Below are 23,616 nucleotides of genomic sequence, written 5' to 3'. Positions count from 1 at the left end.
AAATTCTGCACATCGGAAAACAGAATTGCATTTTATTAATCCAGCCCTCATTTCTTTTTATTTTTATAAACAGAAATATTGCTGTGCAAAATAGCGGGCATCAGCACGACAGTGATAAGAAAATACAACATTACCTTCGGTTATGTCATCTGAACAGCTATCCTCCTTCGACTGGTCACTCTTTTCTTCTCTGATGTCCATGACACTGGAAGTTCCCTCAGGTGCTGGCAATCTTGGAAACAAACGTTCGCTGTCCCTGGTCTCGTTTGGTGGGACTGCTGGGCAAAGACCAAGGGGACCGACATCAAGGGAATCAATGGCAGCTGGAGCCTCTATATCACATTGCACAGTGACTTCTGTCTCCATTGGCCCTGGCAACACAATTTCTTGCAAGTCTACATCATCCAGGCAGGACGACGCAGCAGGAAGAGGGATGGGCATCTCAGTGCAGGAAAGAATCGGCTGTAAAGAAGGCATTCTCTCTTCCATATCTTCAGCCTTTCACAAACAAATAAAAAAAGGGAGAAAACAGGTACTTTTTAAAAGTTCCTAACATATGACCCCACCTAAAAAAATAGACAAATTATCAGCTCCAAAAGTGAACTTCTCCTCCCCCAACTTTTAGTGCTTTCTACAGTGTCCTTCCCCCTCCTGACTTCTCCACTATCCCAAGATTCAGAATCTTCTTTGATCGTTTTGCAGCCAACACCTCCTACCTCACTTTTTACTGTATATTGCAGCATTTGAATGTATGCAGCATGGTCTTGTCTTACCACTGACACTCATGTCTCCGTGCACAAACCTCCATTCTTTCTCACAATTATATTGCAACTCCTTCTCGGTCTCCCTGCCTTCTGTTGCTCTCCATACATTTTTCTAAAATATTTTACCTCTGCTCTTTAGCAACTTTCTCTGCTACCCTCATGGTTTATTTTTTTTGTCAACTACAATGGCGACTTACTTCCCAAACAATGTGCTTTAAATATATTTCTATCACTTTCAAATCTATCTGCAACCTTGCTTCATTCTTACTTTGGCAGTCCATGTCACCTCTTGTTATTTACCCTTTCATGTTGTTTTACACCCCTCTCAAAATATGCCTTTCTGTACACCCCTTCGACTTTCTACTCCATTATAACAGTCTGTAAAAATGTCTCACTTTGCTTTTCTCAATTTACAATTGTCTAGGCCAGTGGTTCCAAATCATTTTAGAACCATGACCCAATTTTTGGAACAAACTTTTGTGACCCACCTTGCTTTAATGGACACGAGGCAGGCGATACCTTCATCTAACTAAAGCATTCTGTAGTAGCGCACTGTCATTTACAGATAACACATTTTCCACTGAAGTGGACACTAAATTTGCACAAGGATACCAATTTTAATGATAACACTATACTGCAAACAAACTGAATTGTGGAAAATTGGTTTCAGTGAATATTCATTATTTGTGCACCAACAAGTAAAGTGCCTTTATTTGTTTTGATCCTATTAATCTTGGTTTCCATAGTTCTATTTCACATTGGTACCCTCATATAGGTCCAGGGAACGTCGTACACTTTCCCTACATCAGCTCCCGTTATTTCATATGAACAAGCCTTATAAGGAAATAACTCCAGATAAGGAAAGAATGCCTTATAAGGACATCACGCCTTATATGGTCTGTAGCCTTTTATGTACTAAACCTTTCACCTAGTTCCATGCAGAGGGTGGGTTTTTCCCAATCGATATTGCTAAGACGTCATCCTTCGCACATATGAATAATTGAGGAGTACACTCTCCAGAAGGTATACTTCACCTCTCCCATCGACGCACAAGGTTTAATCGCCAACATCATCCTCATACTGAACAATGGGTAACACACGTACATAGACTGTATAAATACTGCACCTCTTGCTATCAGAAGGCAGGAGGGAACCGAGACTTCAAGGCCGACACACTGACCAGAGACGCTGCGGCTCCGGCATGACATCGTTCCAGCTGACAGTGGTCTAACTATCCCTTATGGGGTGTCCAGCTCAAGTCCAGGACGAAGTCCCACATTCTCACTATCCAGGTATGGAGGTTCGACTCAATCCTAGCGGGATTCTTGACTTATAGGCTCTTAGCCTCTGTGGCACCTACTTACATGCTAGGTACACTCAGGTACATCTAGTCAGGCATCTTAGGAGTACGCACTTTATTTTTATAAAAGCATTTCATATTCATGTATATGTTCGTGACTATTGCAAAATGGTAGACCAATACTATTCCTTTTTATTCACTGTACTGCTGGTTCTATATCTCTGCTACTGTGTTACAGTTGTAACAGCGCACTTATTCTACATGAGAAGAACTACGGTACAATAAATTCTTATTGTAAAACTCTCAACTGTTTCTTCTCTATATCTCTCGGCGATTGGTTAATCAAGCTTGAAAGGACAATATTCCCAAAATTGTGCTTAAAACCTTTGCATACAACCTTTTTATCCTTTCCTTGGACAGTAATTCTGTGTCTTAAACACGATGGCGGACGAGGAAAGAGTTTTAAACCAGGGACTGAATCAGTCTGGTGAGGTCGATGCAGATGCAATACAAATTGCACCCAAAGTAAGACAAACTTTAACAGTAAAACTGCTCAAACATGGGTTACAGCCCAGAGGAGGTGTAGTAATATTTGTGATAGAGGCGCACGGAGATTTCAAAACAGAGGTATTCTACTCATGGGTTATATTCCCAGCAGCCAATGCTGTAACAAAAACTTTTCATTATTACATACGTGATGATATTCAAGCGGTCTACACTCCTTTTGAGGAGACGGAGATTTCGCTTACTTCCCAGAAACATATTTTCTGGTTTAATGGTGCCCTACCCCATATATAAACAAGAGCAAGGCTTGGTCCTTTACGGATTCCAGGAGTAACATGGCCAATATTAGCGATCTATGCACCACATCCGGACATTGACCCAATGCCACAGGATGAACTACTTGTTCAAAACAAAGAGTTGATAATACTCTGCAGAAACAGGACACATTTTGTCTTGAGGACACCAGCGGTCCAACCTACAGTAATTACACCTACTGCAGCTCCTACACAGAGCCCAGGTACTACAATTACTCCACAAACATTACATGCGGTAATGGGCAAAGTGCCCACAAAACGTGAACAAATTCCTTTCTGGGTAGCTCAGAAAATAACCCAGTTAGAAGCAGTATTCCCAAATACCACACCATTTGAAAAACACAGAATGTTAACAATCTGTTTGGCCATGGGGATTACACCACAGTTAGAGGATTGAAACTCTTGGGGTACAGTCTTTGCTGCCATATATACCAGAACTCATGGTATTCCTTCATTAGCAGTAGTACCAGATGTATTAAGACTAATACAAAACGACTATGGAGCAGAACCTGCACTGAACTTAGGGATGAAGTTGTTAAACAACTATGACCAGGTATCAGCCATAATACTAGCTAACATGAAAGGGGAAGCAGCATCAGTGGCAATCTGCCAACGCCTAAGGGAGTTCTCTCCATTAGAACAGGAGAATGACCTACCCAAAATAACTGACACTGCATATGCAGGGATAGTTTGGGGGGGGGGAAAGCTTTGAAACCTCAACTACAGGGCAGTCCTGAGAAGGACACTTTTAAACCGACACCTACTTCTTCTAAAAAGAAGTGGGATAAAAAAAGAAAACTCTAAAGACAAGAGATCTCAGTCCCGAGGTAGGTCTCAACAGGAGCACTCTGAAAAGAGATACAACCTCAGGAATAGGGTTAATATTAGGAAACCTGACAGGTATCGGGATACTGATACACGTTCCTCTCGTTCCTTTCAGGGCTCGAAGAAAGGCTCAGAAAGAGAAGGACGACCAGAACACAGAGGAGCGCACACAGTCCAGAGACAAGCAGCACACTGAAGACTTTACTTCTAAAAAAGAAGATCAGCAAAATCCAAAAACCTCAATTTAAGAAAAAGAAAGATGCTAGTCTGAAAATCAGACATGCCCAGAATTCTGAGGACACAACTTCTGAACGGGGAATGGGTTCTGATGATGCTAGACAGTGCGGCTGAAGTAACAATAGCTCGCCTGAACCTGAAGGAATTTCTGGTGACAGCAGAGTTGAATGATGACATCACAGTGGAAACACCAGACACCAGGGTGAGCGTCCACATAAGTTATTTGAAATAACACTCCGGATGGAGGGGGACAAGCCTAGGAAAGTAAAAGGTCTTTTTTGGAACAACTTATCATCTGGTTAGAACATCCTGTTAGCAGACCAAGATTGGCCGCCTGCATTCGTAATAGAGTGCCCTAGGGAAGAAAGTATAATTTTTTCTGCATTTTCCAACCATGTTCCCGTTCACCTTAAACAAACATATGCACAGGAGTGGGCAGTAGCCCAACCCCCGCATTGTACAAAAAACACACAGGGTGGGATGAGAACTCAACCTACCACGTGATCCCGTTAAAAGTTTCACCTATTGCTCAGAGGCAATACCCAATAAGCAAGAAGCTAAAAAACAGGCCAGGGAGTTCTTAGATCAACTTGAATACCAAGGGGTCATTGAATAGTGTACCTCCCCAATGAACAATCCTTTGTTTCCGGTCGCTAAACCCGACAATACATATCGTCTAGTTTTAGATTACAGACATTTAAACTCATGCACAAAGACATTTGCTGACCAAAATGCACACAGTGCCGCATTAATGAATAACATTGTGCGCAAAAAATACAAAACCATTCTTGATATCGCAAATGGATTTTTCGGCCAAAATATAGCACCTGAAAGTAGGTATCTAACAGCCTTCAGTGCGTTAGGGTCACATCGACAATTTTGTCGACTCGTCCAAGGGTACAAAAATAGCCCCGGGGTATTTTCTGCAAGAGTAACAGAGTTATTTCAAAATTTTGATGTAGAAGCTTTGTCCTATGTGGATGATATGTATCTGACTGACGACGACTTAGAGAGGCACTTGTCCAGGGTAAGCACTATTATTATGAGATTTGCCGCAGAAGGCTACAAATTCAACTTTAAAAAAATAGAAAATAGCCCACCTCAATGTCCTATTTATGGGATATGAGCTGTCAAGTAAAGGCAAAAGTCTGGCAGCTAACTTTTTAGAGAAGTGTGCGCTGCTCCAGCCTCCAAAACCATTGAAAAATTTACAATCAATACTAGGATTCCTAAATTTCGGCAGACCATACATTTTAGATTACGCACAGAGGGAAAAACCTTTCTATGAAATAATTAAACCGGACTTTTCAGCCAGAGATTGGACACAAGAACATAATAATATTCTTTGTTTACTCCAGGAAGACATGATTGCTTCCAAACACTTACAGACACGCGTAAACTACGCCACTTGGTGATCGAAAAATTGCGGGTCAAAGCGGGTACACTTATTTGACCTTTAATGAGGGAGAAACTGTACCAATCGCATACAAATCACACCTGTACACAAATGCAGAAATGCGTTTCACTTCAACAGAAAAAATTCTGACAGCCGTTCAGACTGCTGTAGCAAAAGAAAGAGCACTGGCTCAGGGGAAACGCATTACTGTTGTGACTCCAGTACCAGCTTTAGAAGCTAACAAAAGCCAGCATCCCGAATGCGAATGTTGAATACAGATTTGATCCAAGTTTAAAGACACAAGCATTCCTGCAATATGAACAAGAATATCCTCTACCAAATGAAATCTTGCTTCTTGATCGGTATGAATATATTATATACACTGACGGATCTGCGGAACCGGCGATAGGAAGTAAGCAGCAATATTTTTCGGTATGTGCCATCGTTAAAGGTCGCATGTGTGATGGCAAGTTCCATCCTAGCTGCACAAAGACGCAATCTCTAGGAGACTGCACGGCTCAGTTGGCAGAATTAAAAGCACTGATACTGGCACTTGTAAATATGGATCACGAATTCCCCACACTAATCGTGTGTGATTCTTTTTACTGTGTACAGTCGTACAATGAGTACTTACAGCATTGGGAACAAAATGGGTTTAAGGATGCAAAAGGTGGCACAATTAAGCACAAAATGCTATGGGAACAGGTAGCAGAGTTGAAAACCGAGCAACCGAGGACTCACGTGATCTATACACGGAGTCATTTTCTGATGATTGGGACTGAAACAGTAAATAACACGTTGTCTGATTTAGAGAAAACTGCTGCATTTTCTAATAATAAAATCTTAGAGGGTTCTTCAGATTATGACAAATTGTACTGTTAACAACATTTTGGTCATCATTTCCTGCACAAATCCATTTCACCTAGGAATGTCTTTGAGTACACTCAGTGGGAACATTGCCCAACACCAATTAAAACTAGTTCACAAGTGTTTGCACAGAAATTTGCATACTTTTCAGGATTTAAAACAACAGATACAGGCTCATTTTATAATAAGGTTGCACCAACATAAGCACTGAAAATTATGTTGACAAACACCAAACGCATATAATCTGCTTCCTTTTTAGCCCAATTGTCTGTAGGGTTTCGACCTATAGCAAGACGAAATTGACTCGAAATCGATTTGGGGTTCAAGGGACTGGCAAGTCCAGGGTACAGAGGCACTATTTAGAGCATGCCTTATTCCACAGCAGATTATCTTTTTAAATGAAACTGTGCAACAGACATCCTGTCTTGGAATAGCCAAAATAAAGGACCTAGACGCTCCAAGGTTACCTACACCAACACATGGGTGGCAGAACAAAGGCAGGCAGGCAGATATGAAAAATTGGGTAAAGAGTACATTATGAAATCCTGGGATTTACCATATAGATTTCGATGCCAGAGTGGGGTTCGGGAAGTGTTTCTTAGTGGTACCAACTGCAAGAACGCTTTTAGCGGTTCTCTCATATGCCAAGATATCGTTTTGAATGGAGCCTGTAATGGCTCAGTTTCAAATCTGTCTTGCCACATAAAAGGAACACCAGCTGCCATAATATCGCCAGTGTTCGAGTTACTTTCGAATGGGAGTTACTTGATGCTGAACGATCAAGGTTGTTGTGGCATGCTTCCAGGCATTGCATATCTGGTCACTGTGAACACCAGGGTTACTTGCTGTATGCAAGTATTGTTACCTCCGACAAAAACAGTCAGGGAGGCGCTAGTATGGCCTTCACTGAATGTTTCATTGATACAGTTTGATGCTTTGAACAGAATGAAAGCCATGCTTTTACAGAAAACCGTGCCTCTGACCTCGGCTCGAGAAACCTTTGATCTTCAAATGGCAAGGACCTTGACAGAGATACAAGCACTAATTCGAACATATTGCCCCCTACATTTCGTAGAAACGGTGGGACATATCTTTAACTTGTGTGATACGAGTGGCATTATACACCTATTTAAGACCATAGGGTCCGGATTCCTTAGCACTTTCCAGACCATCCTAGTTATTCCTAACTTCATACACTCTGTATTTGGAAGTATTTTTGGGGGTCTACCTCTGATCCTGCTCGCTGTAGCTGGAATCCTGATTATCGTCTACCTGCTGCGCAATGGACGGACCATCCCCCAGCAAGATTGCGAAGGCTCTCCTGGAAAGACATTACTGTGAGCCCATGGTACACCATCTCAGTGCACCTTGCCTACGAGAACTAAGTGCTTCTTGGTTCTTATCCTTCAGACCAGTCTTTGAAGACTGCATTGTACCCGACTTCCGATGCCTGTTCTGCAGAGGCGAATGAGAGTTGGACATCTGTCTGACACCTCTGACGGAGACGCCAGCGAACTTAGACTCCAGGCTGGAACCCTTGTGGTCCCTTGCACGACTCTGTCCCCAGCGTATTCCCATCTTGATGCATGCCTTCCTTGAGGAACCGCAGATGCCTTTCACCACTGAATTAAATTTTAGCTCCAGCATTGACACAGAGGTTTCGAATCTGGTACCGGAAGCCTACACACCAGCTGTTGGCAGCGAGGAGTTTCATCTATGCACACTTGACGTGCTATGCGAGGTATTGTAATGTTTGTCCCCTGCTGTAGCAGGCTGCGATCATATTATGTCTCCCAGCCAGGACATTTAATCTGAATCTGGCTCACCGTGTGCTGGTAACGAATTAGGAACTTGTTCCCCTTTTCGTTTTCAAAATAACTTTTCAAATTGACACTTTCTATCGCGAAGCATGGCCTTCTAAGTACGCTTGCAGTAATTGAACTTGTATGATCGAACTTGTTTAGAACTTTGATTTGTGGAACTTTACAACAATGTCAAACATTACCAAAGAACATTTTTCCTTGTTTCTTAAACTGTTTTAAATGATCTTTTAAATATTTTTAGAAACATTTTAAATGACTGCTTGATCATTTTTATACACTGACAAGGTTATGAAAATGTGTATCTCAGAATGTATATTATTATTGTTCAGTATAAGGTGGAGTGGATGTTCTATTTCATATTGGTGCCCTAATATAGGTCCAGGGAACATCGTACACTTTCTCTACATCAGCTCCCGTTACGAGCCTTATAAGGACACAACTCCAGATAAGGACAGAATGCCTTATAGGGACATCACGCCTTATAAGGTCTGTAGCCTTTTATGGACTAAACCTTTCACCTAATTCCATGCCGAGGGTGGGTTTTTCCCCAATCGATATTGCTAAGACGTCATCCTTAGCACATCTGAATAATTGATGAGTACACTCTCCATGGGGTATACTTCACCTCTCCCATCGACGCACAAGGTTTAATCCCCAACGTCATCCTCATACTGAACAATGGGAAATGGGTAACACGTACATAGACTGTATAAATACAGCATTTCTTGCTATCAGAAGGCAGGAGGGAACCGAGACTTCAAGGCCGACACACTGACCAGAGACGCTGCGGCTCCGGCATGACATCGCTCCAGCTGACAGTGGTCTAACTATCCCTTATAGGGTGTCCAGCTCAAGTCCAGGACGAAGTCCCACATTCTCACTATTCAGGTATGGGGGTTCGACTCAATACTAGCGAGATTCTTGGCTCATAGGCTCTTAGGCTCTGTAGCACCTACTTACATGCTAGGTACACTCAGGTAAATCTAGTCAGGCATCTTAGGAGTACGCACTTTATTTTTATAAATGCATTTCATATTCATGTACATGTGTGTGACTATTGCAAAATGGTAGAACAATACTATTCCTTTTTATTCACTGTACTGCTGGTTCTAGATCTCGGCTACTGTGTTACAGTTGTAACAGTGCACTTATTCTACATGAGAAGAACTACGGTACAATAAACTCTTATTGTTAAAACGCTCAACTGTTTCTTCTATGTATCTCTCGGAGAGCAAAACAAGCAAGCACGAGTGACTGGATGAAAAGTAGTATACGGTTTCCACGAGTCTGAGATTATTGTGTTCTGAGGTTGCAAAAACGAATCTCTCCGATAACAGGAGATTCTAGTAGCACTACGAGCTAGCTAATGCGAAAACAGGCTAACATTCGGTGGGGGTGTTCAGAGTCAGTCTGCCACCAGACCCACAGTTTGTTATCTGCAAATGCGCAGGTCCTGCATAAAGGGTACTATTGGAACTACACTACACCATCACACCTCAGAAATACAAAACAATATGTGCTTCATTTTTGCTTTTAACTGCTGAATGTGCACAGTTAATTTACAGGTATTTAAATGTTGTGTCTTACAAAAAATGACATCCTACCGGCTTTCTTTTCACACACCTGTAACCAAGCAAGATTATCACAGAATTCAGATTACTTTTCTTTCTCTGACTGCAAAGTGAGGCGAGTTTGTAAACACCAATCCCCATGTTAAAAAAATAAGCAACAAATTGTCAGAAGACATAGCCTGACATTGACCTCTGTCTTTGAAGCACAGCAAATGTGACCAGGTACCTGCAGAATTTAAAGGCTTTTTTATTTATATCTTGGAGTTTAGCGTGCCACCAAAAATCGGCATGCGACCCATTATTTGGGAAACACTGGCCTATGCTGTTGGTTACAGGGTTTGTATAATTTTGGTAAAATGTCTTCAAAAATTAATAAAATGATGGGTTATGATCTAGTCTGCAAAGCCTCGACCCATAAGAATCAGTAAATTTCTAACTGCGGCCTCCTGAATCAAACATTGTGGGCCACACCGAATGCAGAAAATTGTATTTCCTACAACAGGCTCCATTTTGTAAACAGTAGGTAGGGACGTGAAAAGTCCAGCATAGGACCAGATTACAGAATATAGCCAACCATGATTTTTTTCAGGTTGGAGATACAGTTACACCCACACTTGCACACTAGCACGTATCCCATCTCTGTCCTGCCATCCTGATAAGTAATACTAGCTCTCTAGGACACCAAATTCCGCAACGGAAATAGTGACTCATGAAAGCTCACCAACTGATGTGCTTGTACTCTGCAGATGAAAACGTTTATTACCACTAACCCTTGGTCTCCTGCATCGGAATATTAATTGAAGACACACTGAAAAGTCCTGTTCACAGACAAGCATTTTTACCACAGACGCTCACTTTACTGTAAAACAATCATCATTTAAAAAGCACGCCCAATTTAATTAGCTTCCACAATCAAAAACAGCTCATTCAGATTTAAAAATGTGGATGGCAGAGAATATTTTTAATAAATTCATTTTAAGGGAAACATTCAAGAAAATGAACCATTGCCTGAAGGGTAGGTACTAGAGTTCTAATAGTGAACTGCACCCTTAAGAAAGCCAGTAGCTTCAGAACTCCATCACGCCCTCTACTGACAGTTGCTTTTTCATTTTTCACCAGTCCCTTTGTTGTGTCTTTTACATTTTTTTCTCTGAGAAATCTGAAATTTGTTTGCGTTTGTTTTGATTCAAGAATGGACAGTTAAACTCGTCAGAATTTCCTTGTAGAAAGACTTTACATTTTTGAGACGTACCACTCCTGTTGGATTAAGTACAGAGTGAAAGGCTATTCTACAATACGGCCTGCCTCAGGTACTCTCACAACGGTGGAAAGTGGAGTTTGTCAGAACACTGCACTGCCCTTTAGTTCTTTACCTTTGTCCTTTCAAAAGGATTCACAAAAATAATACCGACATCCTGGTAGCACTTTTTTGTTTTAATTGGCTATTTTTAAATGAAAATTCAAATGAGAACTACAAAAAACACAACTCCTGACCACTGAAAAATATCAGATCCAATTAATGTGCTGACAAGTGTCTCTTCACCTTCACTGACCAAAATTCACACAATCACCTGTACATCACAACTACACAACAGAAGAAAGGTTACTTGCTTGCAAAGGGCTGACAAATACCAGATCCCTGCCTGAAAAGTTTCTCTTCGCCTTCCCTGACAAAAATACCCACAAACACCTGCTCCTCCACAGCTTCATAACACAAGAAAGTAAGTTACTTATTAGCAAAAAAACTGACAACTATCAGATTTCTTCTATCTACTCCTGTGCTGACAAGTGTCTCTTCACATTCATTGACCATAATGCATGCAATCACCTGCTCCTTCACAGCTTTACAACAGACGATAGTAAGTTGCTTGGCTATTTTCACCAACATTGTATACTTTAGCATGCCCAGTGGAGCCCGGAAACACTATTTGAAAAATGGATTTTTAAACGGTTTTTAAAAGCACACAAATTGGCAACATTTGGATATTGCAGCTTCACCCATTTAAGGCCATTCAGTCTCCAAGGTGCAGGAACATTGGCTGTAGTGCTAAAATCTGAAAGCCTTCCCTGTTTACATATCTGCTTGCGTGTTTCAAATATGAATTTATAACTAGTCAACAATGGGATCCTTCGCCCTTACTAATAAAAGAGGAGTACATGCCCTTCTTCTTCTGCAGTTTGGGACCCTTTCTGACTGTCATTCTGAGTAAGAGATTCTGGACCACCTGAAACAGACAAGTGAGATGGAACAACTTCGACCCCCTCGAAGGAATAGAAGATGGAGAAGAGTGGAATCTCATTTTATAACCTTTCTAGACTATAAAGAGCATCCAACTGTACGGTAATCATCTGCCCGAGGGCAAACGGATGGAGGCCAAGCAGTTGGAAATAACCCCATCCCATATCAGGGTGCTGGAAGTAGGTGGCAGGACGAGGGTGTCATTGCCTGGTGGAGGAAGCCTTTTCCCGCAGCCTCAAATGCTGTTCAGAGCCCGTCCCTCTCTGGATTTTGTTATTCTGCTGAAATACAGCAGCTGTTACCATTTCCAACAGAGTATGTGGAAGCATTGTTGTCCCTGACAAAACCATTTAACTTTACTGTACAGAATGATATTCTTTTCTCCAGGCTGTCAACTTCAATGTCTCAGATTTTGTTTCACTGTGTTGTATCTCATCGCCCCCATGAGAACTGAAATGAGTACCCGGATAAAGGCAGATGAAGAATCTTCTGTTGCATTGCACCCGAAGAGCATCTCAAAGGAAGACCATGACGTGCCATGGGCAGCAGGTCAGCCGAATACTTGGCTGTACTGAGTGTTTGATGAGAAGATATTATTGCTTCTTACAGGTTGTCTTTGAATTCCTCTCCAACATCTCTTGGCAAACTAGCAACAAATTAATATAAATGGTTCCACAGAGCTCTACTGCATTATCCCAGACAAATTAGAACCTCTCAATGACACAGCTTAAGTTGATCAAACTGTCTTAATTGCATCCATCTTTTCCCTTTCCTTTTAGTAAAGCAGAGGAGGTTGAGTTCGATGTATTGTAACTTTTTCTCACTATAAACTCCCCAAAGAGTTCAGGAGGCAGCATATTCCACAAGAAGAAAAGATCATAATCTGAGAGTCTATATTTCTTCTCTTCGCAACATTCCTGTTTTCCCATATGTCGTTTATCTGGAATGTGCGCATCAAGGCTTCCAGCAACATGGCAATCGGAACCTCTGGTTTGGCACAAAAAGTAGGGATATCTAGCACAAAACTTCAATTTTAAGCCTTCTAGCTGCTCTGTTTCAGGTCATGAAAAATGACATTGTCACCCACTCGAAGTATTCAATGAGGAGAATTGCAGCAAAAGTGCTCATGTCTAATAAAGAGGTGTGAGAGCTGGATCTGTAAGATCTCTTAAACGAATTCTCTCAAGCAGACAGAGTGCCCCTCCTGCTGCTTCTCCTTCAAAGACAGTCAGCCGTCCCATCTTTATCCCACACCCTGGAGTCTCAAGTTGGATTAACTGCCAATGTCCTTCAGTGGTTCTCCTCATATCTTTCCAGCATAAACAAGATTGTTCACATGTGCACCAACAGCCTCAAAAACATTCCCATCCCCTGCCAAGTTACCCAGAGTTTCATACTGCCCCATGTGATCTTCAACCACTACATGGAACCCTCTTTTGGGCTCTACTCAGGCCAACAGCATCAAAATCCACCAATATGCAGATGATACACAGCTCTACTTTAAAGTCTTTTTCTTCACTCCAGACATCCACTGCCTCAAACATTGTCTACAAGCCATCCAGACTAGGATGCCCAGCACAAACCTCAAGCTCAACACAGTCAAGACGGAAATCCTGTCATTTGCCAGGAACAGAAAAATGAGAAACTGTACAAACCTGGCTCAGTGACCTAAACCATGACAGCTTCGAATTCCAACTTTCACTCAGAGCCAAGTCACTTGGATTCACCCAGGACACTAATTGCACAGTCAAGGATACACTGCTGCCAAAAAAAAGTCAGCCTAGTACCAGTTCTCTCTTCTTAAGAAACAAAAATCATTTCTTACAGAATGTGACTTTAGAACTGCAGTTCAAGCTCTTACACTTTTGTATCGGGAAAGAGGAAACACCCTGCTTCAAAGTCTTCCAAGATCCACACTGCTATCTGCCCCGCCCCAATTTAAGGCCAGGACGAAGCACCTCATCCAGTTCCTGAAGAAATATGATCACATCACCCCCATTCAGATGAAACTGAACTGACTTCCCTTGCTGGCCCAAACTATCTTCAAAACCATTTACAAAGACATCACAACCAGCTCCCCTGCTTATTCTGCAAACAAGCTCAGCATCTCTGGTGACTCTCGTCACACTTTCAGCGAAGCCACCATCAGACTAGAGACTAAGAAGTATAAAAAAGAAATAATAAAGCAGAAGGTCTTCTCCATCTATACACCAAGGATCAGGAACAACCTCCCACCATTCATCAACACAGCCAGATGTTTCTTCAATTTAGGAAAGAGTTAAAGACGCAACTCTTTCAGGAACACTGCATCACAATGCAGTGAATAGCAAACCTGAACTCCCAAAATCTAGCTACCTCTCCCATCACTGGTTGATTGTATGATTCCCTATCACCCTGTAAAGTGCTCTGCTGCCTTTTAGCTAGGTGGCTACAAATAGAATATATCAATTCTAATGAATTATGGGTGCACCTTCTGGTCTTCTCTTCAGGGAGGTGAGGAGGAAGTGGCAGATATGGAGCCCGAACAGAATTACTGACAGCAGTGCAGGTGAAACACTTTTCGCATCATGATAGTGAGAGAATCTAAGACAGATGACAAAAGTGTCATTTGCTTCTTTCCAGGACATTCACCCACAATAAAGCAAACATGCTAAAAAGCTAACATGACTGCTCATTGGAAGAGATGGGAAGAGGGACACTTCAGAAGACGCAGACAAAAAGGCAAATACCACAAAGGCAGGACAATTCTGACTTATGGCAAAAGACCTCAAGTGAAGCCAAAAGGTGAGTAAAAAATGTAAGTTGTGAGTAGGAATTAGCCATAAAGGACAGCAGTATTTGGCTGATCCTTTCAATGAATTGAAAAAGACAAACTACATCTTCTGAAATTCTAAAGGTGCAGCCTCAAGTTTGTTCTTTGTACAAACAGCCTAGAGGAGTCACATTTTCTCTTCTTCTTATTTTTAAAAACAGGCAAAGAGGGTTTTCTTCCAGCTAAATATATGTTGGATAAAGTATCAAGTATGCAGAGATGAGCGGAATTTTTTATTCTGCCTGCCGATTGGAGAAATTGAGTAATTCTGGGTTACTCCTGTAGCACAAATTCCTTATCAGTTCTGCCGTTCCGCCGGTGGAATTAAGTCAGCACTGTAATGGAACTTCAACAAAGCGGAGAGGGCGCAGTTCATCTACTTTTAAAAAACAGTGCAGAATACACTTTAAACAGCAGTGATTTTTAAACAGAAGGACTGTTCTCTCTTCCAGCCCTGTTTAAGTACCACTGCAGTGCCCATACCCCTTGGTGCTCTTACAATAGTACATAAGAGCACCGAGGGGTATGCACTAGAGAGGGTACCCCTCGGTACCCTTACATTTTTATGTAAGGGCCTGAGGGATATGCACTGCACTGGAGTGCACTCTGCATACCCATCGGTGCCCTTCCATATATATGTAAGGGCACCAAGGGGGTATCCACTGCACGGGGATGCACTCTGCATACCCCTTGGTGCCCTTACATAAGTATATAAGAGCATCAAGAGGTATGCACTAGAGTGGATACCCCTCAGTGACCTTACATACTTGTGTAAGTGCAACAAGAGGTATGTGCTGTACTGGAATGCACTGCATACCCCTCGGTGCCCTTACATACTTATGTAAGGGTACAAGGGGTATATAAAGCACTTCAGATGTTATCACTCTGTTGCCCACCACAAGTGAAGCTATGTCTGGCGAGTCTGGGGTTTACGTAGGTCTACTTCTTTGCATGAGGGCGCAAACTTCATCAAGCACTCTGTGGCCTAGGAAGCCGATCTCCTGCTGTTTTAGGCCCCTCACTGCTGCTGTTAACAATCTCCTTTGTAGCATCACCAAAGATGAAAATGGGAGGGATTCTAAAGAGGAGTGCTTTTTCGGCAAGAGTGCATTTTGAAATTGCAAGCTGGTCGATAAGAGTGTTGATTAATGTTTAAGTCATTCCATAAAAATCCAAGGCAACTGACCCAAGACAACCAAGTAAACCCCGAGAGGCTTTTTTTTTTTTTTAAACGTTACCTTGACCAACACGTTCTCAATGTACAACATACGAGTAGGACATGGAGCATGTAGGAGGGAGTGGATGGGGAGAAGTGCTCAGTCAAATGGTACTTGAATTTCTCAGAAAGTCGTTCATATCTGGGAGGCTCTTTATGCATCACAGCAGTTTTATCTATTGCTGAAGGATGTTGCTGCAATGCGGCATTGTTACTGGACGTGCCCTTCATAGGTATGAGTGCTTTGCGGTGGTAGAGACGCGCAGACACACACAAACACATTTTCCAATATGCAAAAATAAGCATGCGAATCGTCTATCTTTGCGCATCACCTAATGTTAGACATGGTCCTACTACAATAAAAAGGTGATGGAAAAAAACTGTCTCCACTAAAATGTTTGGCACCAAAATGGACTACTTATTACCATTTTTTTTGTAAATTCTGCAAACAGTGGTTAATGCCCACTGCAATTCATGAAAAAACACCAAAAGCAGGAAACCCTCAACGTAAAAAAACATGAAACCACTCACTTCCTCTTTTGAGACCTCTTTTGTTTGACCAGACCGCAATTCCAAGACACTTGAAACACAACTGGATATTTCAGGAACAGCTGCTTCTGCTGGAGTGACCCTTTCATTCAGCTTGCCTCCATCTTTTCCGCTATGACCGCTGAAGGGCTCCTCTGAGCACATGGGCTTCATGCTACTAGAACCAGGCGCCTCGTCTCTGCTAACCGATGTGGGAAGCAACGAACGCTTAGCAGCCAGACCAGTGGGTGTTACTGACTCTGTGTTAGTCTGTTGCTGGAGAACAGGGTGTCCCACTGCATCCCCTGAAGCCTCTTTCCGAGCATGTCCACGTTTGAGGTTCTTATCTTGCTTAGTCCTTCGAGAAGAAGTGGCTACCAGAGATGGTAAAGATCCTCGCTCCTCACTCAAGACCATGTGTTCGGGAGGGGTTTCCTTTCCGTTTTCCTTATGTACGTGTCCCTTGATCGGTTGTTTTGAAACTTCCTTTTTCTTTTTCTGCTGGATAAAAAGTACAAATATAGAATTAGAACACAGACCACATCACTTAAAACACCACAACAAATGAATGTCAATCATAAAAAACTTCAGTGGGGTATTTACAAACAAGCATTTGCAATGCAATAGGTCTCGCATTTACTAGAGTTTGAGCTATTGGCATCGTAGATTGCAATGCCTTTTATTAATGTGTTGGTTTTTTAAACAAGTAAATAAAAGACATTGTCATTTCCAATGCCAATAGCATAAACTCTCGGAAATGCGAGTCCTATTGCATTGTAAATGGTTGTTTGTCTTTCTTGCAGGCCACAAGTCTTGCCATATTATCAGGCTGACTTAAGGCTGCACTGCATACTCCATTCAGGTAGCCTCTGTGCCATTTTGTTGCTTAAAAAATATAAGTGCTGTTGAGTTAGTGGCAAGAAATTTGCCGTGGGCCCTCTCCTATCACAACATTGTCTAGTTATGCCAAGCATGAAAAATAGGACCAAAGGCCCTGTTTTGTTACGCAGTTAGTCACGGACCGAGGGACTTAGAAAACATTTACGTTTTTGGCTTTAAAGATGTGGAGTCACAAAAACATTTAAAAGAGCTCAGTCCATGGAAGCAGTCACCCGTCACTTATTTGTTTGCCTGCGTCGAGAAAGAGACGCTTTGTAAGTCTGCCACTGACACAAAGTCAGGTCGAAAATATTAGTGGAGCATCAATTCTCTCATCTCCCATTGGGGTCCTGGCTTAGGTCGATGGGGTGGGAAGTGGATTTAGCACGGTTGGGGTGGGTTTGGGGAGCTGGAGGCGTCTTTAACGGGCGGTGGTTTGTATTTACATCTAAACACCTTCCTCATCTCTGGCAAGGATTACAGCGGTACCCATGAGGAGTTTGCTGCAGCACATCACGTGCCAATGATGCATTGTCTGCAGACTTTCGTACCTGAACAATAATGTTTGAATCCCCAGTGGCTTCTGTACGTGACCTCAGTGTGTGACCCTGAGCATGTTACATTATCCTCCTGGGCACCGCTCTTTCATTAACACTTTGTTTATATGAAGGTATCTAATTATTAGTCATCAATTGTTTAAATGTGAAAAACATAATAACGAATTGAGATGCAAAAAAAAAAAACAGATGTCTTCATGTGTTATGAATGTTTCTTTGCCTCGAACATGCCACTACGTCAGAGGTTATCCCTCATGAGGTATCTGGATTGCCTCATTCGCAGCACCTCAGGGCGATAAAGAGGATGTTGCAGGGGGTGAAGGGGAGGTGTGGCGGGCATGGACTGTGCAAATTGTGCGAAAACCCACAAAGTTGCCATGTTTGTTAGTATTTACGAGCATTTGCAAGGCCTTTCACACACCTATCTCCGCTCACAAACGTGCAGCAAAGTACTAGCGGCGTCAGCTGCATCCCCCCTCATTTTGCAGGTGCTATCGAGGAAAGGAAGTATGCAGAGGAAATTATTTTCAATGTGAAGAAAAAAAGAACTGGAATTTCGAAGTAATCCCAACTCGTGCGTCAGCTCATTTAACACAATTCGGCCAGTCTGCCCTCGTATACTTAAGGCAAATAATCACATGCAAGGAGCGCGTGGCAGTCGCGATCTGTAGCACCCAAGGGGGTTGTACGAAATTGTTGAACACAGATGTCTGTGACCTCATCATGCTTGCTTATTCAACAACGTCAGAAGTGTGGTGTGGCAGAAAGAAATGGAAGACGTAGAGGTGCGTTGTCAACATCAGAGCTCCGACTGGATTTAAAGTGACAAATTGAAACAAGGATGTGATAACAAGCAGGAAGTGGGATAAGGGAGGGGGTGGCAAATGGTGTGCACTTTCGCGGGCGCTTTGATGTTCTCAGTGGCCGCGCAGCTCACTGAGAACATCAAAGCGCCCGTGAAATGTACACGCAGGCTGCCAAATGGTGCGCGCGCCCGGCGCACATGCACTGTAGTTGGGGGCCTGAAAAGCACTCGTTTGCACTTCCAAATCCCCGTTTTCTATAGCTCTCGCCAGAGCAGCGCTAAAGCGCTGGCTCAAGCGAGACCTAAAAAGCTAAAGGAACATCACAGGAGCTTCAAATCCAAATTATTTTAGGTTTTACATTAGTTCACAGCCTGTTATCATTTTTAGATTTTTAAGTTCAGCCTACTATGCAAGCCAGGGAGATGAACTGGAACAGCTGGTAATAGTTTTCGCAAACAAATTGTGGGTTTTCAAAGACAGAGTGGCAGCAATGACCTCAATAATACTAAAAAAACACAAATTCTCAGCAGTTGGAGACCACACTAAGGTTATTTAGTCCAGTGGCCATAATTGGTCTGGAAATCTTACTCATTATCGTATCACTCCAGCTTAAAGAAAAAAAACTATGTACGTCAAAGTTGTCTTAGATGTGCCTGCAAGTCATTTTACAAACAAAGCGAATGGACAGTTCATATAATTTACATTTTGATCACTTACTACATGGCGGCGCTTAAAAAACTATGCCACAGACATAACAGACCCAAAAGTCTGTAAAATAAGAACCAGTGAGGGCATCTTTAAGGGCTTAAAAATCAACAAGATTATGTAGAGTCGAGCTTCGTCACCACCGTCCCATCAGGGTGGGGTAAGGAGAGGGGTCTGCCACTGACCCAGCAGTCTCCACTGAAGGTCTTTTGCAGTTTTCTCTAAAATCTGGATGTATACGAATACACTGGTCTGGTGCTATGCCGACTAGGACTTCAGGTCTCACAGCAGAACCTGCATTTGCCATATTGCATGTTTGACCAGCAGGAGGAAAAGAATAGAGCAGGTGAACAATCTCAGAGTCATCCGCACTGATAACCAGGACAGAGGCTGAAACATTGGGATCATAGCCAAAAGGTCCTGACTCTACGCTCGGGGGGGGGGGGGGATGGGGACGGGGGGAGCTGTACCATATCCAGAATGGCTATAATGAAAGGAAGCGTCTCTGAAGGAGTCAGATTTGAGTTCAGCATGTTAGTACTGAAACCAAACGATGAAGAGTTTCTCTGTCGCCTGGAGGTGGTTGATGACTGACTGAGGGAAGCCCTCCTTCATCAGCCATTAGTTGAGATAGGAGAAGACTGCAAACACCCAACCATGAACAATCCTGTTCATGAGCAGCCGAGAGGTAATGGGGAGGCCAAAAGGGAGCACTGCAAACTGAAAATGCTGCTACTGCAGGTAGCGCCAGTGGCCAGCCGGACAGGATATAGATATATGCATCCTGAAAGTTCAAAGCCACCATCCAGTCTAGGATAGGACCTCGGCCAGAGTAAGCTTTTGCCTTAGTCCATCTGTAGGAAAGCACTGACAGAGCGCAGAGATAAAAATAGTCCCTTAGCACAAGGAAACAGCAGGAGTAACACCAGCTCCTACATGTAATGCCAGAAACTGGTCTGTGGTGTTTTGGGGCGAAAGGCCCTGCACCTCCTGCTAAAAGACAGAGGTAGGACGTTGCGGTGGGGTGGAAAGAAATGGGAGGACATAGCCCTGATAGACAATTTGAGAACACACTTACCTGAGGGTATTGCTTGCCACCCCTGGAGGAAATATGATCTACTGCATACGTGTCCGGATGGTTGTGTGCCAGAAAGCGCATACTAGAGTGGTTTTGCAGCTGTGGATGCCAGAGGGGAGGGGGGACTGAGGAGTCTGGCATTTGGTGAATCTGAAAACCCCTGCCATAGCCATAAGTAAATTTGTGTGGGATTATCTGGTGGCAACAGACAGACCCAATGAACATGCTAGGACCTTACATTCCTTAAACCATAAAAGGTCCGAATTATCATTTTTGCCCAAAACGCGAGAGCCATCAAAATGGCATGCCCATTAAATATGCCACATTATTTCCCAGGAGAAGGCCATACACCTTACCCAGCCATGGTGCCAAAGTGCCATGCTTGTTCCCATTGCCCAACATAAGAGCTGCTTGTGTCCAAGCCTCAGCGACTGACTCACTTTACTGTGTCACTTCCATCCTAAATAGATTGGGTGAGGGACACTCGGCAAAATGTAAGCCACCATGTCTCATAGGACATGTGAGTAACGACCTAAAATGGATAAGCCGTTGACACATCTAAGAGCAAGGCTCGCAGAGGAGAAAGTTTTGTCTCACTTTCTGGTGGGGTGGTGGGGAAGGGGTTAGGAGTCACATCACTTGTGAATGCCTGTTCCACCAAGTTCTCAGGCATAGCCTGCTGTGTAAGAAAGTTGTGGTCGCCTATTGATGGTCTGTGGCTACGAGCGATTGGTTGAGTAAACAGCTTTGCTCAAGAGCCCAAAAGAGTGTCTGTGAGGGTCTCGTTAAAGAGTAAGTGAGGTTCTGTAGGCACCTGGCCCGGTTGGAGAACCTCTCCAAGGACATTTATCTTGACCGACATAGTGTGAAGTTGCTAATGAAGTACCTTTACAGCCTTCTGCCTCACTTATGCGGAAGAGCCGAGGGGGGCTTCGGAAACAATGCACGCTTTTCCGATGCATGGACGTATGCATCAGAAAGGAATGGATTGTTTCTGAAGGATATCAAGACTGGGAATGGTGGAGTGAAGCCAAGAGGCACGCCAGACAAAATCGACAGATTGGTGCTACCACTGCAGGGAAAAGTCTACATAAAGAGCAACTGTTGACGCATAGCTCAAACATGAGAGGTGTCTAATATGCATTTTAGACTAGAGTGTTGCTTTGAAAGTAGTATTTTGTGAGATGACAACAGATGAATTGAGCCTCAAACTCAACAACATCATAACTATCTGTAACCAGCCTTAGTTGATCGCATCAAGATAACCGGGCAATGGGATCCCAGTAGCAGCCAAACCAGGATTGACCATCACGCTGCAGATCTGTACAATGTCATTCTTGCAGTGTCAAAAAGTAGTTGTCAATGTATAGCTACAGATACCAGAAGAGCCCATTTTTTCATCATGTTCAAGAGGGTGAGAAAAAGCCTTGAAAAGGTTGTCGTTGATGAAACGTGTCAGTTGTTTTTTGAGAGTATACAAGAAGATATTGATTTCCTACATATATACTCTTGAAACAGCCAATTTTGTAGTCTGTATAAGAAAACTTTGACTTCCTGTATTTAAACAGAGTACAAAATTGTAGTTAATTCAACCACCTGCATTAGATTGATACATGTTGGAGTTCTTATTGTCAGCTTTGTCCCCACTTATTTCTATCTCTGGAAGTTATTCTACCATTAAGCATTATAATCTTTACTTTTTGCATATGACATTTTGTTAATCCATTTTTGGATCAAATTGTGGTGTGTTTGAGACCGTTGGCAAATTTGGCTTAGTGGGGCCTTTGGCACACTCTGTTAGCACTCAGTTTGTAAGAGTGAGGATTGTGTAGCATCCTACTACTTCTGAACTCAGTTGTACATGTGTTTGGTTGAGTATTATATAGCCTTATACCTTTTTTTTCAGATGTGTGGTCAAACTCAACCACCGCTGCCAGTTTGGAAGTAGTTGTATTTGGGTTGAATGACCCAGGACAGCACACAAGCTGGCCTTGCACTTATTCAGTGTTGCCATTTCTTTCAAGGAAGCTTTGCAGACCTGTATAGAGAAGGCATGTACAAAAGGTACAATCACTGGCTGTTTACCTTTGAGAGGGTAAGGACAATACCCTTAGGACTGAGGACAGGATTTCTTTGAAGGCGTCATGCTGAAGAAGAAGGTAGACAGGCTGGCGCACAGAAGACCTGCATGCCCAGCACCAGAACCTGAGATCCAGTCATTCCCTTCTGTGAGGTACTTATCACTGCTAAGCCAGCAGAACAACAGATTATCTGCAACACTGCCAAGGCCAACCTGAAGAAGTTGATCATAGCGAGAAGAGCACGCAAGTAAACTTGTACGCATGACGCACAAGATTGCGGCTTGCTGCAGATCCCTTTTCACCAATATGCTGATAATACACAACTCTACTTTAACGTTTCCTCAGCTTCACACATGCAACACCTGAAACACTACTTGCACACAATCCAGACCTGGATGTCCAGCGTCCACCTCAAGCTCAGCCCAATCAAGACAGAATTCCTGTTATTTGCCAAGAACAACAAACACGATAAAGTGCAAACCTGTATCAATGACATGAACCTTGACAGCTTCAAATCCCAACTTTCAACTAATGCGGAGTCACTTGGATTCACCCTGGACACCAACCACATTCTCAAGGAACACATTGCCAAAAAAAAAAAGAAAAACGTATTACTACCATCTCTCTCTTCTAAACAAGGTCAAATTATTTCTTCTAGGAAGCACTTAGAACTGCTGTTCAAGCCCTCCTACTCTAACATCGAAATGGTAGCAATGCCCTACTCCATGGCCTCCTAGACTCCACAATGGCATCCCAAAGTCATCCAACTTGCAGGAGCTCATCTCATCCATGGCTAGAATCATCCTGATGCAACTCCATTGGCTTCCCTTGCTGGCCCAGACCATCTTCAAAACCAATTGCATCATTTGCAAAGTCATCACGGACAGAACCCTTCCTTGCTTATCTTGTAGACAAACTCACCATCTCAGTGCTATTCATCACGTTTTGTTTCACTAATGGCTTCATAGAAGTGAATCTTTCATTTTAGGACTAAAAATCCCATAATGCTTTATTTATTTATTTATTTATTTATTTATTCATTTGTAAAGCGCATGGTTATACCTATCGGTGTGTCCCCGCGCTGAGACAACAGAAAGTGGAGGAGATAGTGAGG

General features: G+C 42.8%; 1 protein-coding gene across 9 annotated transcripts in view; it reads right to left on the bottom strand.

Annotated features, from left to right (window-relative positions):
* USP19 (ubiquitin specific peptidase 19) overlaps positions 1–23,616 on the bottom strand; it is a 638,025-nt gene that overhangs the window by 420,248 nt on the left and 194,161 nt on the right. For 5 of the 9 annotated variants that reach the window (XM_085624330.1, XM_085624324.1, XM_085624326.1 and 2 more), the window contains 2 exons: positions 16,400–16,894; positions 135–498 (listed from right to left, as the gene is read on the bottom strand). In XM_085624330.1, coding sequence (XP_085480456.1) covers positions 135–498; positions 16,400–16,894 — 859 coding nt within the window. Of the gene's footprint in view, positions 1–134; positions 499–16,399; positions 16,898–23,616 lie in introns of all 9 variants that reach the window. The other 4 variants (XM_085624327.1, XM_085624331.1, XM_085624323.1 and 1 more) reach the window with 1 other exon arrangement.

Source organism: Triturus cristatus, chromosome 9 (genome assembly GCF_964204655.1).
Source record: "Triturus cristatus chromosome 9, aTriCri1.1, whole genome shotgun sequence".
In the NCBI taxonomy this organism is placed as follows: domain Eukaryota; kingdom Metazoa; phylum Chordata; class Amphibia; order Caudata; family Salamandridae; genus Triturus; species Triturus cristatus.
The sequence above is the reverse complement of the archived record's forward strand: the minus strand, read 5'-3'. Positions and strand labels throughout refer to the sequence as shown.